The 20,155-nt window shown below is 41.7% G+C and overlaps 1 protein-coding gene across 2 annotated transcripts in view; it reads left to right on the plus strand.

Annotated features, from left to right (window-relative positions):
• VSNL1 (visinin like 1) overlaps positions 1-20,155 on the plus strand; it is an 82,348-nt gene that overhangs the window by 13,098 nt on the left and 49,095 nt on the right. Inside the window, exons 1-2 of one of the 2 annotated variants that reach the window (XM_036027673.1) lie at positions 14,851-14,967; positions 17,683-17,849. In XM_036027673.1, the coding sequence (XP_035883566.1) occupies positions 17,688-17,849 (162 nt within the window). In that variant the 5' untranslated portion in view covers positions 14,851-14,967; positions 17,683-17,687. Of the gene's footprint in view, positions 1-14,850; positions 14,968-17,682; positions 17,850-20,155 lie in introns of those variants that run through there. The other variant, XM_028517032.2, reaches the window with a different exon arrangement.

A 20,155-nucleotide genomic window follows, 5' to 3' on the forward strand; every position in this document is an offset into this window, starting at 1 on the left:
GAGTAGCCTGGACAATGTCCTTGCCATAGATTTCTAGGCATCTTTAGTAGAATGAGTAATTCCTTTGAACCTAAGCTGGCTTCTTAGTGACAGAGGGTGAGATTCTAGAAAATAGTAGGCCAGAGGAGTCATAACATATAGTACTTGGTCTAAACCAAGTACTAATTTGTCTAAACTACTTAGTAATTTCCAGGGCCAACTTTATAAGCAGATGGCTGCATTCCTTGTGGAAGCTCTAAAAACTCTCTTCTGATCAAAACCTATCTGCAATTGCCTGAAATCCTATCACTTCTGTCACTTTGTTTTGGAACAGGAAGTAGGGAAGACAGCCAGATCTAGGCTGAGATCCCAGAACTCTGGTTTATACAGTTTTAATGGCATGTTTTGCTTTTATTATCATTACTCCTACTACTCCTACTACCACTATCATCATCATCCTCTTCATATCATTTCCAGTAGTATCTTCCTAATTGGCCTGCGAATTCCTAGAAAGCAGACCCAGGGCATTATTCATCTTTGGATCTGTCATAGATCTAAAAGAAGTGGGCCAGGTGGTAAGTGACTGTTAAAATCATGGTATTTTGACCAAACAGAATGCTTGCCTAGTATCTTTGTCTTTTAAAACATGGCATCCAGCACACTGGCCAACACAAATAAATACATCCATGGTCCTATGTGGTTCAAGGTCCGTGAATTCAACATTTGTGGTCCAAAGAAAAGCAACTGTTGGATCCTGACTTGCTTTCATTTTCAGGTTAGTTTTTAAAAGATTTCTGTACCACATGCAGGCAGTGTCCCTGTGCCAGTGAAGACCCAGCACTTAGGAACCGGTATTTTTACATCAGTTATAACAAGAACCACAGTTATTAAATTGCATAGTCATATATGAGTACAGCCCAATAAAAAGAGCCCAATTCTAAAATAATGTCAAGTCATCACTTCTTAAATCAATTACAGCATGAAAAGTGATTGGCTGTCAGGAATGGAACCAGAAGGAATATTATAGCTGCAGTGTCACAGCCCTGAATTCAAACACCAACATTACCACCCACTAGTTGTGCGGCTAACATTTCTTTGCCTAAAAATGGAAACTGTTAGGTCTACCTTGCATAGTCCTTGCAAGAATTAAATGAGATTAGGAATCAGGCATACTTAGGACAGAGCTAGGGATAGAGTGAACGTACAATACCATATAGTTGTCAGTATTATTGCTTACAGGGATACATGACTAACTAAGGCCCCTAGGTCCTTTCATGGCTTAAATATAAACAAAGAGCCCTGGCTAGCCTGGCTGAGTGGGTTGAGTGTGGGCCTACAGACAAGAAGGTTGTGGGCCAGGTCCCAGTGGGACCATGTTTCTCTGGCACATCGATGTTTCCCTCCCTTTTGTTCTCCCTCCTTTCCCTCACTCTAAAAAAGAAATTTTAAAAAAATCTTATATATAAACAAAGCTCTTCTACTGAACTTCTATTTAATTGATCAGTGCATTCCCAGAGCCAAGTCCAGTGTATAGCATACCATAGATGCTCTATAAATATGCACTGAATGAACAAAAGAAAACCAAAGAGATGGAATAGGAAGATGGGAATTTCTGGCCACATGAGGAGATATTTGAGGGGCAAAAGGCCCTTATGTCTGCCTGGATTTCCTCGTGTGAGCAGTTTCTACTTTTGACAGATATTTACACCTTATGATGCTTAGGTATTCCAGAACTGCCCACAGTTAACTAATCAAAAAAGAAAAAGGAGGAAGAGGCTTTTTGAGATGTGTCATGTTTGTAAATACGCATGGCATCTCCCTGTGCTAAGGATGCTATAGGTGCTTTGCTTTGCATACCTATATCTCACACATTTTTATAATTCTTTTGATGAAGAAATTGATAGTGCTAATAGGGACTGAATAATCTCCCTAAAGCCATGAAATTTGTAAGTAACAGCTCTAAGATCGAATGCAGGTCTGTGCTCTTTCTCCTTACTTCACCTTTTTGTTTTTATATTCATTATGTTGCTTTCATATGCAGTATTATCTATCTTATCAATTCACTCATTCTTTTAACAAACAGCTATTAAACATCTATCATTTGTCCAGTACTAGATATATAGGGTGAACTAAAACAGCCATAATCCCTGCCTTCATAGAAATCACAGTCTAGCTAGAGAAATAGATATTGAACAAATAATCATGATATAGCATAAAATTATAAATAGGATTAAGTACCATAGAATAAACTTATACTATGCTACAAGAAAATGTTAGTAGATCTATTTTGAGCGGTTTGAAGTAATAGATAATTATTAGAAGAGTGACATTTGAGCATACTTGAATGGTGAAAAGTCAGCCTTGAAAAACCTCAGGAGAAAAGAATTCTAAGGAGAAAGGAAAACTAATGCAAACCAGCTAACATGAGAATAAACTTGATCCATTAAAAGAGAAAGCCACAAAGTGGGTATGGCTGCGGCATAGCAAGTAAGATACACTGATAGAAAGTAAAGTTGGAGAGGTACTCTCAAAGTGTGCTGTTTGAACAGTTATATGATCTCCCTATTGAGAGTTAAGTAGGGGGCAGGGTATTTGGATATATCTATCAAATGAATAAAAACTTCATAAACTAGCTAGCAAATGAATTCCTTCTTGTTCTGATGGCCCTCCCTCTTTTAATCTGAATTGGAACCAAAATGTTTTTATTTTGCATTAGTCTGATGCATGCAGTAGGGAAAGTGAGATATGTAGGTAAGTCTGGTTGCTCACAGAAACCATCCCATGGAGAGGTTTTTAGATTTAGATCTGAAAGAGGCCCTTAGTCATACATAGTAACTGGAGCAGCCCAAGATACTTGTGCCAAATTGATCAATTAACACTAAGAAAAAGAGGAAAAATAAGGAAGAGGAGGAGAGCTCCCATTTTATACCATGAAATATTTAAGATTCAATATTTTTCTATATTATCTTTTGTCTTCACAAGTTACTTTAAGATGAAGAAATGAAAGCAAAGACAGGTTTTAATAGCTTGATTGAGGTCATACAGAGAGTGAGAATTAACTCTGGAATTTGAATCTAACTTCTCTAACGTTTTCCATTAGGTTATCCTGCCCACCCTCAGGTTGTCCAGCTTAGTCTATTATTCCTCAATCCCCCGACATACCATGCTCTTTTGCACCTCATTGTGTCTATATCTGCCTGACTGTCCTTATTCCTCTATTGCAGAAGGTTGCTTCTCATATGAAGCTTTCCTTCATTCCTACAAATGCAGTTGATTGTTGCCTCTACCTTTCCATACAGCTATATAGATTTGTGTTGCAAAGTTTTATTCATTCATCCAGCCATTTATTCATCTATTCATCTGTTAATTATTGGACATAAAACAGTGAACAGGACAGACATAATACCCATTGTCATGGAACTCATGGCTAGATAGGATTAATTAGCCACGATGTCAATGTCTTTATCAAATCTCCTTTATCTCACTTGTTCATTCATTTGTCCATTCAACAAGTGCCTACTGTGCTAACACAGGCCTGATAAAACACTGAGACTCTTTCAAAACTGAAAATTTAGTGTTAGTATGAGTCTGGAAGTATGAGGTATGAATAGCAACAGATAAAACTGAAAACTGGAAAATGCACAGGCAAGGTCATGTGGCCCCTATGAAAGGGTTTAGACCTTTTAATCAGGCCACAGGAAGATTAATTAGGTAGTTGTAGTTCTTGAAAAAAGAAGGATAAAAGAATGCCCGAGGTAAGGTAGAGTCAATGGGATAGATGGCACAAGACAAATGCTGTGGTTAGACATGATGGAATTTATGACTAATTGGAACCAGGGAACAAGAAATGGAGAAGTATACGCTAACTCCTAGATTTCTGCTGTGGGCTTGTAAATTCATCACTCTTCCCCGAATTACTGGACCCGAATTACTTAGGTGAAGATAAGCCCACTAGATCCTCTGTTGCCTTATGCTTTTCTAGAAAGTGAAGGAGTCCATTTCTTCTGCCCCCTTCCTGGTGTTTGTGTTGGTGGCCTGTGGATGAAAGCTGCCTTGGAAGAGAACATTGGACTTGAACTCAGGAGACAAGGCTCTGGACCTAGATCTAGAGATGCACTCTACATGCCTAGGAAAAGCTTGTGTCTTCTGTAGGCCTTCATTTCTCGTCTAGAAAAGGAAAGCATTGACCTAAACTAAGATCTACTTATTTACCTTTTACTGATTTGTAAGGGAGAAGAGATGAAAACAACTGACTTAATTTTTGCAGTAAATAGTTGTAATTACAATGAATATTCAATGTTGTATGTTTCCTTTTTTCTACTTAGAATGTCATAAGTAATTTGCCATTTTTCCACATAGTACTCACAATTTTATATTCCACTGAGTTAATGTGCCATACTTTACTATGCAATTCTGTAATGGGGAATGGTTATTTATAGTTCTAGAATTTTGACCATTATTAAATAAAGCTGCACTAAATATATCTTTTTGTATAACTTTTTTTCTCAGATCATTTCCTTAATATAGCTTCCCCCAGTATCAAAAGTGTTGATATTTAATGGTTCTTGATTTCTGGTATTTTCTAATGGGTTGCACCAACATACAAGTTTAGTGATTTATTATTTGTAGGATTGAACTTGGGCATTGATATTTCATCTTTTGTTCATATTTTTGCGCAGCTTTCTATAATATCCTCTTCCCATTTATTTTTAAGCATCTTTAATACTTAAAGGATATTTACATTGCATATCTCCTCATTTACTTCTTTGCTTTTTTCTGGCATTTTTAGACTCCCTAAACTTTGAATTTTTATATAGTTATATCAATCAATCTTATCTTTTATAGTTTCTGCCACTGCTTTTAATGTTTAGAAAGTCTAACAACCTTAATAAGTAGGTAAACATTTTTCTAGGTTTGTTCACTATTTGTGTTTACTCTGGGATGAATTATCTATTCATACCCTGATCATTCATCTCCTGATTCTAATGGTTTCCTTAATAACTGTATTTTTTATATTTTAGGCTATGTGTATACATACACAATAGCTATTCACATTTGACTATCATACTTTCAGTTTCTAATTGTTGTTTTTGACTTAATTTTTATATTAAACTGTTCCAATGTGTCTTTTAAATGATGGTATGTGATATAATTCTGACTTTACTCATCAAATTGATTCAAGTGATGATGATGACATTACTTGCAATGTTATATTTCCTTCCCCTCTTGTTTTGAAAAATTTCCTTGATCATATGTTAAGAAATTATGTATAGCTGAATCTATTCCTGGACTCCTTGTTCCTTTATGCTGATCTATAAGTCTATTTTTGTGCCAGTAAATCTTTCACTTATTTGAGGAGAGCTCAAGTTTCTTCTCCTGAGTCTTTGTTCCTCTCGGCTTAAAATTCTCAGTTCCTTCAACTGCTGCTTTTGTATTTAGCACCCAAGCTCCCCTCCCCCCCCCATTGCTAGTGACCAGAAGTTAGCATTTGTGAGATAACTGACCAGGCTGTGGAGTACCCTTCAGTTGCCTTCCTCGGGTAAAGAAATGCATAGATCAAGGCAGCACCCAGCGAGAAGGAGAACGATGAACCCTTACATTGACATAACAGTTTTTGTCCCCGAAAATGCTTTCTTGTTTCTTGTCTCCTTTAATAAGGCAGAATAGCTATGAGTAAGAGAACTTCCAAGGTTCAAATCCTAACTCTACTATTTTCTTGCCATGTGACCTTGAGCAAGTGTCTTAAATTCTCTAAACTTTATTTTCCTTGACTGTGTAAAATGAAGACACACTGGTATTTACTTCATAAAATTATTGTAAAGATGGAGTATAATATAGTAAGTACTTGATAAGCTATGATTATTACTACTCAAATAGCATTTATATGCATTTATTATTTCATTTAACATTTTGAGGTGGTTATTAACATGTACAAATTAAAGTCAAATAAATGAGGTAAGAAAGGTTGAGTGACTTTCCCAAAGGCGCGATCCAGTAGAAGTGCTGGAGTTGGGATCTCAGCCCATCTCACTCCCAGGCCCGGCTCCTTCCTGTGGATGATGTTTCTGCACAGCATGGTGTAAGGTTCTTACACCTGGTCCTTTGGGTTCTGCAGTGGTTACATAGGTGCAGCTGTAAAATCTCAGGTGAAGATAAGTAGAAGGCTCAAATATATGGTTGTCTTGAGGTTTCCCTTTGGTTTCACTATGGAAATGTGTTATATTCATGGGAAGGAGAGTGATGGTTTTATCTTAATCTGCAAATTAGCTGACGAGGGAACGTATCCCTTCAAACTAAGTATTACTCAACATACTGCTCCAAGTGGCAGTGACACAGGCCCAGAAGCATTTGTTGTCCCCACAGGGTGGCAGAGGAAGCAACACTTCCTCTCGTTCAGCACGTTACCTCGTGCTCTCAGAAGGCCCATGGATGGGAGGGAGGTGGGCGGAGGATGCCACCTTAGCAGCCGGTGCGCACCACTGCCAAATCAAACAGAACCGGAAGGTCTAATTTTAGCCCTGTCAGCCTTGGCATTGTCCCCTCAGCCAAGATATTTTTCATGCACCACAATGAAGTGCTTTGTTCCAGCCTTGTTGGATACTTCACAAAGGCTCAGCAAGGACAGGGTGAGCGTAATTCAGAGCTAGAAACACATCAAAGACAGGAACCTCACCGGAGAGGGTCAGCACTCCTCTGCAACCTTTGGTAAATGTGTCCTTTCTACCCACTCACATCCCTCCCAAAGATCCAAGAAGGGACATGTGGTTGACTTTTCTTCCTCCAGCTTCTTCTTTGTGAACCTTCTGTTAGCTGCTCATCAACAGGTGTCTTTGCTCCTTCATGCCCGGTGTTTGCAATTTACTTCCTCTCTTTATCCCTGCCTAACAAAACCCACTTCTTTTCATATCTGAGTCTTGATTTCTTGGCTAAAATGTCCTGAAAAGTGTATCATTTAAGAGTTACAAACAATTTTACAATTTACAGACTGCCTCCATGGTTTGTTCCCTACAATGACCTGGTGAATTAGGTGAGGTGGCAAGTTTCATCAAACTTTTGAAGATGAGAAACCTGAAGCTCAAAGAGGAAGTCAGCTTTTTCTAGGGTCACACAAGAAAATGCTGGCAGAGTTAGGACTGAAACTCAGCTTGATTCTAGGGAAAGGTGTCCCAAGAACCTATCAAAGCAAAGAAAACCCACACAGGCCATTTAGGAGGGCCCTGGGAAACTTTTCTGAGCTTGTCAGCTGGCTTCGTGGCCCACAATTCTAGATTGAAGACCCAGAGCGGTGGCCCGTACCTTTAAGTAAATCACCATTTCCTTATTTTCTGAAAAGAGGGCAGGGGAAGTTGATCGGCAGACACATCCACAGATACTACTGTTAACAGAAGAGAAAATATAGTTTCCATCTACCCTTCTGGGTTTTTTACTAAGCCCCACCCCTCCCCATAATAAAACACAGATTAACAGGAGGAAAACAAGCAGAAATGTAATAATATATACCTCCTGAGTACATGAGCGATACCCAGGAAAACTGAGTAACTCTTCAAAATGGCGCAAGTCACTACCTTAAATACCATCTCCAGTAAAGACAAAAGAAGGCATTGGTTGGGAAGAAAGCCAGTTACTGGGAGGCTATCAGGCAAAACACAGCAGTCAAGGTCAAGATTGTTATGCAGATTTAAATCAGCTGCCCTCTCCATTAATAAGAGTTTCTAGAGATTTAGTTATCTCCCTCTTCCTGGTACAAAGAGGGAGACAGCCTTACAAATAGAGTTTTCCATATAAATGTGTCTTTCAGAAGGCTAACTTCAACTCAGTTTTCAGGGATTCTTCTGTGTCTGCTGTTTCTTAAAAATAATCAGCCTAAAATAATCCTCATGGCCAAAGAGGCATATTTTGAGGGAAGAAATTATGATGACAAGGATCACATCATAATTAACTGATTTAACAACACTTCCTGGGCACTGCTTCAGAGGTAGGCTCGGAACTGGGTGCTCAGGCAAACCTGACAATCACTCTGACCTTGAGAAAGTTCAGGTCTGGTGAGGTGTCACATTTGTCCTAGGGTGACCACCATGGCACATGGCGTGGTGACAGCAATGTGTTCAAGGGTCAGGGCGCAAAAGAGGAAATCACGGAAGATGAGTTGCCTCATCTGTGTCTGGAAATATGGATTGGAGTTTATAAGACGGCCAGAGTAGAGCTAATGGGGCAGCTGGTGCACAACCAGAAAGCGTTGAGATGATACAGCAAGTTGGAGCATTGTGTGGGAGCAGGGTGGGGGGATGAGACTACAAAGGTCCTGGGTGCGGGTGCACAGAGCAGGCCCAGTTGAACATCTTGAATGCAATGCTGAGAACTGCGTTCAGGAGGATAATGGAAGGCCACTGAAGGGGTTAAGCAGAGCAGTGACATGATTAGATTTTATGCTTTAAAAATGTCATTTTGGCTACAGTGTGGCAGATGGGCGTTAGGAGGGCAAGACTGTCAATGGGGAAATAAGTTAGGAGACGATGATGGCCTGGTCTAAGGCACTGGCAACAGAGAGTGGGTGGGATTTGAGAGAGTTAAGAAGTACCATCTACAGACTACTTAGCTTGGTGATTGATTAGATACAGGAATGCAGAGGGGAGGGCAGAGTCCTGGGTAACCTCAAGCTCTGGATGGGTCCCTAGGCAGGTGGTAGGGCCTTTTACCCAGAGAATAGCACAGGAAGATAACCTGTTGGGTCCGATAAGGTTACGGGACTCAAACATGGACATTGCAGGCAGGTAGATAAAGAGATTATCTAGTATTCAGGAAAGGTCCGCACTAAAGATAGATTTGAGAACCATATTTACCTTTGTATTATAATATATGATAATAGTGAGCAAAAGTTTGTTAAATAAGTTTCGTATCATGCTTTTTTGAAATAGAACATTTTACTTTTATAAAGCCACCTTTACATGAGAATTTCAAAGTTCTCTGTATTTAAGACCCGCCCCCAGGAATTTAAGTGTTTGTTTTAGATTACTATACAGATAGCGATTTAAGAACTTGGTGAGTACAAACGGCTCTCAGAGTGGAAAGAGCCTGAGAGTCGGAAGACTTAAGTGACTCTGCCACTATCGTAGACAGTTGGCCGGGTCACTCGCCTCGCCCCGCCCCCCCCCCCCCCCCCCCCCCCCAGGATATCCAGGACCTCACTGGGAGAGCATGGAGAGGACACGCACCGCTGATGCTCAAGGCTGCCCCTCGCCCCGTGCCTGGGGATGTGTAGGTGACGTAGGCGCTCCGGATCTGTGCTTCTCTCTCCGGGCTCCCTGCTGCTCTGAGATAAGGGCCACGGTCCTTCCCCACTGTGACTTGGCAGCACAACCTAGAACGCAATCTGTTGGGCAGAAGGCTGTGATTATTCATGAAAGCATTTCCTCTGTTACCTCACAGAACCAAGTGAGGTGCTGACACTGCCAGAGCCGGCCCATTCCTTTCATAGAAACCGATTCTCAGAATCACGTTGGAGAGTCGCCGGCAAGACGCACAGGGAAGTAAAAATAAAATGCAGAAAAGTGGGTGGATGCTTGAAACACTCCCAGAGGAAAGGTTACCAGCTATTAATCAGCTCACACTTCTGTTCAGTGGGTGAGCGAGGAGTTAGATGGAAACTTCACTCAACAGTGGATGCTTAGTCAGGGCCGTGGGGTCCCCAGATGCCTTTCCTCTGCCAAGTCACGGATGAAGCACTTTCACTTGAAGGAAGTGGAATAAACAGGGCCAGAGTAAATTCTCCGCGTCTCACAGTTTGCATACATCTGTTGACGCATTCCAGGCCTGGCATAGGTATCGAGGTTAGAATGGCTCCTAGACATCTAGACCTGAATCCTGAAATGTCCACCTGTCTTCTGGAGCTGCCCAAATCTGTCTGTCTTTGCTGGGTCCTGCGATCAGGATAATAATAGCTACTGTTTGTTGAACATCTGCTACATGGAAAGCACCATAGGAAGGATTTGGTGTGTTATCTAATTAATTCTTATAACAACCTGATAAGCAAGTGCCATCATGTCTATTTGACGGATGAGAAAACTGAGGCTCCAATGGGCTAAGTAACATCAAAAGTCATACCTTGCATGTAGCAGCAGTGCCACTGGACTCCAGATCTGACTCCAGCATGCTCTTGTCTTCATTAAACTAAGTGAAAAATAAAAGATACTATGTTCTGATTGACAGAGAAGGGAACCCGTAAGATGGGGTGAAAGGGAAATTGAGTCTGAACAAAAACTTTTCCAAAGTTAGAGCCTAGCACCTAGGTGCTGTGTGTGGCAATGGTCTGAGCTGTGGTCCCCAGGCCCTTGGGAAATGTTCTTCGTGCCTGGGAAAGGAGGAAGAAGATGCCCTAGACTCTGATTCCCCACAAAGCTGAGCAGGCCCGTGACCCATTGCAGGTAGAGTTCCTGAGGACTTGACCACCTAGTTACCAGGTCACTTTAGTTTGGAACCTCCTAGTCAGGTTCAAGGGCTAAGGTCCACTGGCAGCTCCCATCCTGGGGTCAGAGCTATCCCATCCAGCAGATCCCCAGGGCCCCTTCAGGCTCTCAGCCCCTGAGCTATAGAGGGACACCCGAGGGAAAGAGACCACTCTTTGCACCCTGGTCACAAGGACATGGATAGGCTCTTCCCAGTCCTACAGGGCCCAGGGCTTCCAGCCCATCTAAATGCCCAAGGATCACAGGCCTCTGATTCTTACTGCCCAGGCTCAGGAGCCAGGGTACTGCTGGGTTCTGTTACTAATTCCCTGTGTGCCCTGGCATGAGTCCCCTAACCTCCCTGGGGCTCCTCTAGAAAACAGGGGAGTTGGATCAGATGATTGATCCCTGGGGCTCACTTCCGCTTTCAGTTTCCTGTACTTACTATACTTTCTGGAATGAAACCCTTGTCACTTGCTCTAACACAGCCACTGCTACTGCCATCAAGATATTTCTCCTCATTTATTACAGATCAAATAGATGATCCCTCACCTTGAGTTCCGAGAGTGCAGCCTGTGCCCCCTGCCTGTTTCATGCTTGTGGGCCAGGACTTTGGCTATAATCTCACGAGGTTCAGGGTTTGAGGTAAAGTCGCCAGAGACCACCAGGAGAAAGGATTTCTCCCCTTCTCTGAAGCTGCTCTGGTCCCCAGAGACAACACAAAAGGCCAGCCTGTGACCAACATGCTCCCTGTGTCCTGGGAAATGCGTCTGGAAGCTTGTGAACACTTGGCTTCAGGAGGATGAAGGAGAGAGAGGAGCAGAAAGAACCAGGGTGTCAGATATTTGCCTTTATTAGAAAAGAATACGGTCCCCCAACACAATGTGCTGGGCAACTCCGTGTCTTGTTTTTCAGGGTTGTTTTAACAGTCTCTGGAAACGCACAACCTAATGTCATTTGTTTACAGAATCCAAGAGGGGTGGTAATGGGGATTGTTTGAACATCTTGGCACAGAAATAAACATGCCTCCTGGCTCATAGGCTTTGAGTGTTTGGCCTGGAGACAGCTCGCCTAGGGGGTGGGAGGGTGGGAACACCCGGCCAGCTCAGGAGACGGGGGTTCTCATCCTGACTCTGCCATCCCTTGCCTGTGGGATCTGGACAACCTCAGACTCTCCAACCTAAAACAAAAGGGCATAAAGCAGAGGAGCCCAGAGGCACATCTTTTCAGGCTTTGGTCATCCTTAGCTAGGTGATCTCTAAATGCTTACCGCTGGACTCTCCCATACAGGATCTTGAAACCATGTGAGGGATGCTGCCTGGAGGCAGCGAGGAATCCAAGAGAACTTGGGTCCTGTCTGCTGCTTTGGGTGTTTTCTCCTTAGACCATCTACTTTGGTTTGCATTCATGTGGAGTTAGTGCTTCCCCAGTTGACTGAGAATCATACGCACCTGGGGTGTTAATTAAAAGTACAGAATTCCCTCATAGAACGGCTCTCATGAACCCATATTTTCAACAAGACAACCAAGGGTGATTCTTGTACATGAGCAAGTTTAGGAAACACTGTTCACGAGTTTTTCACATGGGGACCATTTGCAGGTGAAGTGGCCAGATTCGGTGAAAATTTGTCCCTCTGGTCCTTGCGATTTTTAGCTCCATACTCCGAGTGTTCACCTCACCATGCTCCCTATTCCAGGAGGTGTGAACACCTCCTGCATTCAGCTCGGAGCCCTTCAAGATTAGAACTATGTCTTCTCTGCGTATCCCACCATGCCCAACCCAGGGTCTTTCTCATAGAAAATGCCTATAAATGTATGCTGAACTGGCCCAGAGTTAACTAGGCCATGGGTCATTATTGATACAAAATCATGCTGTCAAGAAAAAGACAGCATCAGGACCAAGCCTTGTATAAAAAGTAAAATTTAGGCCCTGCCTGGCATAGCTCAGTGGATTGAGCGCGGGCTGTGGACCAAAGTGTCGCAGGTTCGATTCCCAGTCAGGGTACATGCCTGGGTTGCAGGCCATGACCCCCAGCAACCGCGCATTGATGTCTCTCTCTATATATATGTCTCCCTCCCTTCCCTCTCTAAAAATAAATAAATAAAGTCTTTTTTAAAAAGGAGTAAAATTTAGACAGGTAGTAAGGAAAAGAAAGGGCAAACTGGACAGGAGTCTAAGCCTGAGCAAGGCTAGTTTCTTCCAGTTATTTCCATGTTCAGGTGAGGAGCCCAGGGCTTAGAGAGCACCTGACCTGTTAAAGGCTGGGCCCAGGTAATCTGACACCAGAACCAGCTCGACTTCCAATCAAAACTCCTGTACCTTGCACTGTCATGTATTCCACAGGCCTCCAACCTGAGTCCTGAAGCCCTTTCTTCCTCTGTTCTGAGCCCAATTTCCAGGGCCATTTCCCTGTTGATATGCTCATCCTGCTGTGTGTGCACCTGTAGCTGGACCGCTCCACCTGAGCTCCCAGTTTTACATGAATCTCTCCAGGCTGATAGCCGGATCACCTGGGAGAAGCTGGACCTGACGTTCTGTGTGCCGCATCGCATGCAGCAGGCCCTGCTGTGCCCTGGGAAGCTGGACTTAGATATCAGCGTGGGTCAGAGACAACTCAGGGGCAACACACACTCACACACACACATGTATTATATTTGAATCCTTTTTAAGAGCAAAAGGTTTTATGGAGGAAACGTGCTCTTGGGTGCATCTCAGCTCCCCTAGTGGGCCTTTCCCCTCTTCTAGAAAGTCTTCCAGCTTTCTCCTACAGGCAGTCTTACATGCTCTGCGTCTTGTGTTCTGGAATCCTGTTATCAAGACAGGAGAGGAAATGGACGAAGCCACTTAGAATGTGGTTGCAAAATCCAGATAAGAGACCACAGGCAGTCTGTATTAGAAACCAGTGGGGCTCCAGAGAATTCTCTCATTCTATACTAAGCTTTTGACCAGCTAGTTGAGCTAGGATAAATTACTTAACCTCTCTGTCCTTCAGACTCCTCATCAGTAAAAAAGGGACGGTGATTATCTCTTTCATACTGCATTGTTATATGGGCAAATGTTGCACAAAGGCCTTTTGTAAACTGTGGTATATACAAATTTACTCTTTACTGCATTTAAGGGGGTCTGGGCTTTCATTTGAGGACCCATCACTGGTGGGGTTCTCCTGCCCACCAGGACCCCTCCACCAGTCCCATTTTTTGCCTGACACTGAGTGTCTCCTTATTGTAATTCAAACAGTGAGAAATTACTTGGTTTGCAGATGGGCTGGTTTTTACCTTGTAGCTGGAACTCAAGCTTAAAGATAGTGCACTCAAAAAAAAAAAAAAGCAAAACAAAGAAAAACTGTCCCCTACCTTCTAAGGTAGCAAACACTCAAGCACTGACAGGTTCTCAGGCAAAAAATCCACATGTGTGGAGTTTTTGAGACAGGCAATTTGAATTTTGTGGCTCAAATTGTCTTATTCACAAAACATGTTGCAAATCAGTGAATGCAGCAGGGTGGGGGTTGGAGGGAGTGGTTAGAAGGGTCTTAGAGATCATCTGGTCCAACTCACTCACTTACCAAAGAGGGAAGCTGAGCAAGAGGGAAGGAAAGAATCATAGCCAAGATCACAGTATCAATAGAAACAGAGCTGGGATAAATCTTCCTCATATTATGTCATGAAATATTTTCGCTGGGAATGTCGTGAGCTTTACTTTCATTTTTACTCTTTCTGTATGCTTGGCTCCAAGTGAAAGAATACTGTTTAACTCCAGAATAAATGGAGTACAGGTAGGGAGCATTAGGCCATGGATGCTGTTTTGTTCATTTACCAAACAGTACCAAGCACTACCTGTATGCCAAAAACTGAGGGCACTGAGATAAAGGACAGGGGCCCTGCCTTCAAGGTGTTCAAAATCTTATGAAGACAGACAAGGAAACAACCTCCAGGAGGGCAGACTAGTTTCTCTACAGTTAAATGAAACACTCCTACCATGTGCTGCTTGCATTTTATATTTATACTTGGGGTTTCATTGATTCTCCTCTATATAATCTATATATAATCTGATTCTCATAATAATCTATATAGATTATTACGAGACTGGAAAAACCACACCAAATACCATAACTTGATGAAGATCAATGACAAGGTCCTTGAGCACCTTTGGAATGGCTCAGTCCCCCTCATTCATGCATTCCTCAAAAAATATTAGTGGAGCATGTAGAATGAGGTACCAAGGATGCAAATATAAATAGACAGTCCTCTCTGTCAACAAACTAACAATCTAGTCGAGAAATAAAGAATGCTCCTGGAAGCTCTTGCCAGGTCAGGGGGATGCCTAGGAGAAAAGATGCCTGAATTGACCTTGGAAAGTCTATGGAGGTTTCAAAGAGGAGGTGGAGTGTGAGCTGAAGCCACTTAAACACTTTGCTGAGCAGGCAAAGGGCATGTCATTCTAAGAAAAGAGAACAGCGTGTGCAAGGCGTGGACCTGTGGAAGCATGTAAGCCCAGAGACCGGTAATAGCTGGTGATTGCCTGGCTGGCATAGGAAGCGAAACGACAGGTAAGTAGGCAGAACCTGCAGTGGTAGGGAGGTGGGGTTAAATTGTGTAGACAATGGAGAACTGCTGAAGGTTTTAGGGAGACGATTAGATGGTGACGTTTATATTTCAGAAATTCATTCAAGGAGAAAAAGGTGGGTTGGAGTCAGAGAGCCTAGTGAGGAGGCTGATCATTAATCCAGGCAAGTCCTGATGAGGGCGTTGTCAGTACCACTTCAAGCCACTTCAGAACTTGATTTTCTGCATGACTCACCCATTGCCACACATACCTGAGTGATGGTGCTGAGCATGAGGTATAACAAAGAAGCATGAAGTTATGCATTTGAGTCTTCAGAACTGTGATTCATGGTCCTGACAGTGTTCCCTCTGTGTGCAAGAGACCAGCCTCTCCCCAGGCAGCTGGAACAGTTTAAAGAATCATAAATGATCCATGGAGAATTCAAGTTTTCCTGCCTAAGGGAGAAGCTGACACTTTGACCTTCTAGAGGCATTTGGAGGAGGTGGTTTTAAATAACCCCTAATCCATTTTTCCATTATTAATACAAACTCACTTCTGAGCTTGCGGTTTTGGTAAATCTAACTGCATTTTCCAAACAAGGTCCTGGCAAAGTGACTAATCTTTCGTCATTTTTTTTCATTGCCAAGAGACACTAATTCAGCCTCTCACACCTTCCTGTGGTCACTCCTGTTCCTTCTCCTAACATGCTTTCCCTTTCTGTCTGTGATTGTGCATAGGCATCTTGTAGATCTAGGCTTAAATTTTAGTTCTGCCATGTGTTATGCGTATGCTCTTGAGAGAGCTGTCCCAATCCCTGTTTCTGAGTTGTCACAGGGCCCTAGGCAAGTTGGTGCAGTGCGTAACACCTTGCCTACCCCACAGCCAACACTCAGTGTTCAGTAGCTGTTACTCTAGTTCAATCGTGAAAATTTGTCATTCTCTACTGAAAAGAACAAAGTGAATTACTGAACGTTTTGGTACTACTCTTATATCTTTTGATTATCAGGATAATCATGAATCACAGTTTTCTTACTCAGATTAATTAAGCATGACATCTGAGTACCTACTTGATTTCTATATCCAGCTGTAGAACCCCATAGTAACGTATAATTAAGAGACAGTTGCTAATAAGAGACTTGGAACTTGAAGTTAAGAGCAAAAATAAGTAGAGAAGCTCCATGAGAAAAGGGCATAGTTGCTGATCCTCAGGTCATTTCTCAAGCAGAAGAGCCTAGAACACAAATGGCCATCTTCCTGGGATCTTCTCCCAGGGCTGTGTGTTGTTGGGATGGTGCCAAGGGTGAGGCCTTCTCTGGAAGCAGTGGCTTGGTTACATTTCAATGAAATAATTGTTTAATGTTAGGGCAGGTTATTGACAATGGGTGTGGGATCTGTTTGAGAAGAAGGTAAAAAAAAAAAGTATGGGATGAGATTACCTTTTCTGGGCTATTGCAAGTATAGGCCTGCCTAGAGCCTTAGAGAGAATTTGTCTCAAGCACATGGAATGAAGCGCTAGGGCCACTTGGGTAAATTCTTCAAAACCTAGTTCAGTTTTCTCTAACTGGACTTTAAAGATATTGTAGTATTTTCCTTATCCTGGTGGTCCCTTAGATATTCAAGTTTACTTTGACTTTTTAAATAAATCTGTGATTAATTTGTTTTGTTTTCATTCTTTTTTTAAATTATGAAACAATGCTAAAGTGGAATTTAAAAAATTTATCTTTAATTGTCCTGTGTTAATACAACTATTTTAATTTTGAAGTTTTGTTTAATCTTTGTTTACCTACCTACTTCTTAATTAGCCATCACAGTGAATCTGGAAGAGTTTTGTTATTATATATGCTTTACTCAGGAAGAAATTGAAGATAAGGCAGTTAATATTGCCATAAGTAACAGACATAGTAAATGGCCAAATCAGGAGTAAAAATCAGGAATGACTTCAAACCTATACTTTGTTCATCTACACTCTACCATGGTAATGGTCACACAACCTGGTGCCTAATTGATGTAGGTAATGTTATTTCATGCACTATTGTTTTTACTTACTAGCAGTAATAATAAAAGAATGGGATTATATCCACTGAAATTCACCAACTAATTTTGTAAAAAGCCACCAAGAATTGGTCATCACTGAAAACAATGTCGTAGGAAGTCTCTGAAGATGAAGAGAAATAGAGACTTGATATGACTAATAAAAATGAGCTGTTTCCATTTGAAAGAAGAAAAAAAACTAAGACCCCCCTACCATTGCTGATCAAATTTTCCAAGCCACTTTTTGATCATTTGGCTCTAAAGCCTTTATATTGTTCTTGTCAGTAATCCCAATATCCCCACCAACTAAATGTAGAATTAAGTACCTGGGCAGCAAATGCCAATACACTTAACTTGTAGAAGGAAAATATAAACAGTCTCCATACACTTTACATTAGTAGCACACAAAGGGACAGTTGCCCTCCCGTTTGGTCGTCAGTGCCTTGTGAAAGATGGCACGTGACGGAGGAGGATGAGCTCTCCAGCTCTTTGAAGTGTGAGAAGAGTGTCTTGTGTTTGTCTCTTTTGTAGAATACCAAATGGAAGGAAGTGGACTTGAGGAGGCTTTGATCAGACACCCAGAAGTGTGTTCCCATCAAAGAACTGCCCGGCACTGTAGCTTGGCTCCGACCCAAGTCGGAAAGAATCCCAGCCCCGGCACTGATTGCGTTAATTTGCTTCTCTCCAGGCAGAATGGGGAAACAGAATAGCAAGCTGGCCCCTGAAGTGATGGAGGACCTGGTGAAGAGCACGGAGTTTAACGAGCACGAGCTCAAGCAGTGGTACAAAGGGTTCCTTAAGGACTGTCCGAGCGGGAGGCTGAACCTCGAGGAATTCCAGCAGCTCTATGTGAAGGTAAGTTGTTCGCCTCTGTTCCCCTCCAGTCCAAAAAACATTGTTCTCATGAAATGCAGCTTTGTGTGGAATTATAACTCAAACTAGCCAGTTTGTTTCACCCAAAAAGCAAAATAGAAACTTACTCCTAGATATAGAGAACAGACTGACAGCTGTCAGAGGGCAGGGGGTTGGGGGAATGGGTGAAAGAGGTGAAAGGATTAAACAAAGAACAAAACAGTCATAGACACAGACAACATATGATGTTACCAGAAGGAAAGGGGGTGGGGCAGGTAGAAGAAGGTCAAAGAGGGGAAAATGGTGATGGAAAGAGACTTGACTTGGGGTGGTGAACACACACAATATAATATGCAGATGATGTATGATAGATTTGTACACCTGAAACCTGTATACCTTTATTAACCCCGGTAAATTTAATAAAAAATAATAACTGAAAAAAGAAAAATCGACAGTTTAAAAATGCAAAGGTGTGTGCTTTGTTCCAGAGATAAGCAGTTTCTGAACAAGAAGAGTAATTGTTCAATCAAAACACTGACTAGAGTTTAGAGGATGACAGGCTGGGAAAAGAACAGTGAAATTTCAGATAATTGTGTTTGCTGCTGATTATTGACAAGCTGCTAATTACACTATTGTTTGGCTTGAAAAAGTATCTGTATCTGTCTCAATTAAAAAGAAAATATGTGGATTTTTGACCAAGAAACGTCTTTCTACTTTCAGATAAGAAAAACACAAATTTCCACATTTAGAAGAGGTTAGAGAAGGTATGGTGTACATCCAGGCATTAGTGTCTACCCATGGACTCTTAACTCAGCATTTCGTACTATTTAGAAGCTAATCTTTCCCTGGACATTAGATGAAACTGTCCCAGGAAAGGTATAATTTCTACTGCAATGGCATTGTTTGGGTTTGTCTGAGTTTTCCAGGCATGATTCAAGACATTCCATTTGTGTCTACTTATATAATGTTAGGCTTGTGGAAGAAATGTGTGTTTTTTCTTTTGACTTTTTCTGGCTGAAATGCCAAATAGAAAATACTGATTTTATCACTTAAGTCTAGCAACCGTCCATTTGAGCAATCTGAAACATTCACGTGCATATATGTGTGGGGGATGATTGCATAAAACACGAAACATTGTCCTTGTCTCCTGAAGTTGAGCATTTCACGTAGCCTGTGCTCCAGAATTCTATCCTTGCACATGCACAAGAAAGGACATGTATAATAATGCTCATAGCTGAGCTGTTCACAATAGCAAGGCTGGGAAACAACCCAAATGCCCATCAAAGGGAGAGTGGAAAATAAACTGTGGTATATTCACACAAGCAGTCAAAAGAGTTGAACTGTAGCGATACTAAAACATTAAGTGCAAAAAATAAGTCTCAAAATATTCTAAATTAAACACAGACAACCTAAAAATATTGTTAAAGGCTACAAATAAGTGCCATAAAATCATATAAAAAGGAAAGGAAGAGAGTGATGCACACAGGATTCAGACTGATAGTTATAGCCAGTGGGGAAAAGGCAAAGGATGTGGATACAGCCACATAGTTAGATATAAATTATGTCAGTTATACCCATTGTTTTGGGTGGTGAGTCTGCAGGTGTTTATGCCATTATTAAAAGCTCATTAACCTTGCATGAGTGTCATTACTCAGAAGCTAAGCACCTGAGGGCACTGGGTTTATAAAATCTATCTCTATAAGTGTGTGTAAAAAGGTACATATATACCAGCAGGCATGCATGTAACAAGATTACTGTGACATTTCTAAGAAGATCTAAGTAATTCATGATTAGCATGTGAAGATCTTTTATATAGAAATGCTGAGAAATGCATTTAGTATTCAATTGAAATAAATTGCTTTTGGAGAGAAGTGTGACGCTATGCATGTTCCTAGATTATTATATATGCGTTTTCAGAGCCTCATCTTCTACTGTTTTATTACCCAAGAGTTAGCCTGGGCCTCAGAACTGTCCTCACGCTCACCCCAAGGAAAGTACAGACAAATGAGATTTGTCAAAGCCACTTTCATATCACTAAAGGTCATACAAGCTGTCACTCTGTGTTTAAGAGAGCTCTGTGTGCCACGTTCATCACTATTTGTTTAAAATGAGAGGAGTTTTGCCTTTGAAGACATGGTTGAAATGCAGGAAATGAGGTATTTCATTTATATACTGGAAATACTCAGCACTGAAAAAGCACCAGCCTCAAGAAGGGGAGAGGGGAGGATGTAAACATTAAACACAGATCAGAGTTTTGGGGTGCAACTGACGTATATGTACTGACGTTATCTCCCACCCACACCTCCCCA

Source organism: Phyllostomus discolor, chromosome 6 (assembly GCF_004126475.2).
Source record: "Phyllostomus discolor isolate MPI-MPIP mPhyDis1 chromosome 6, mPhyDis1.pri.v3, whole genome shotgun sequence".
NCBI classification, from domain to species: domain Eukaryota; kingdom Metazoa; phylum Chordata; class Mammalia; order Chiroptera; family Phyllostomidae; genus Phyllostomus; species Phyllostomus discolor.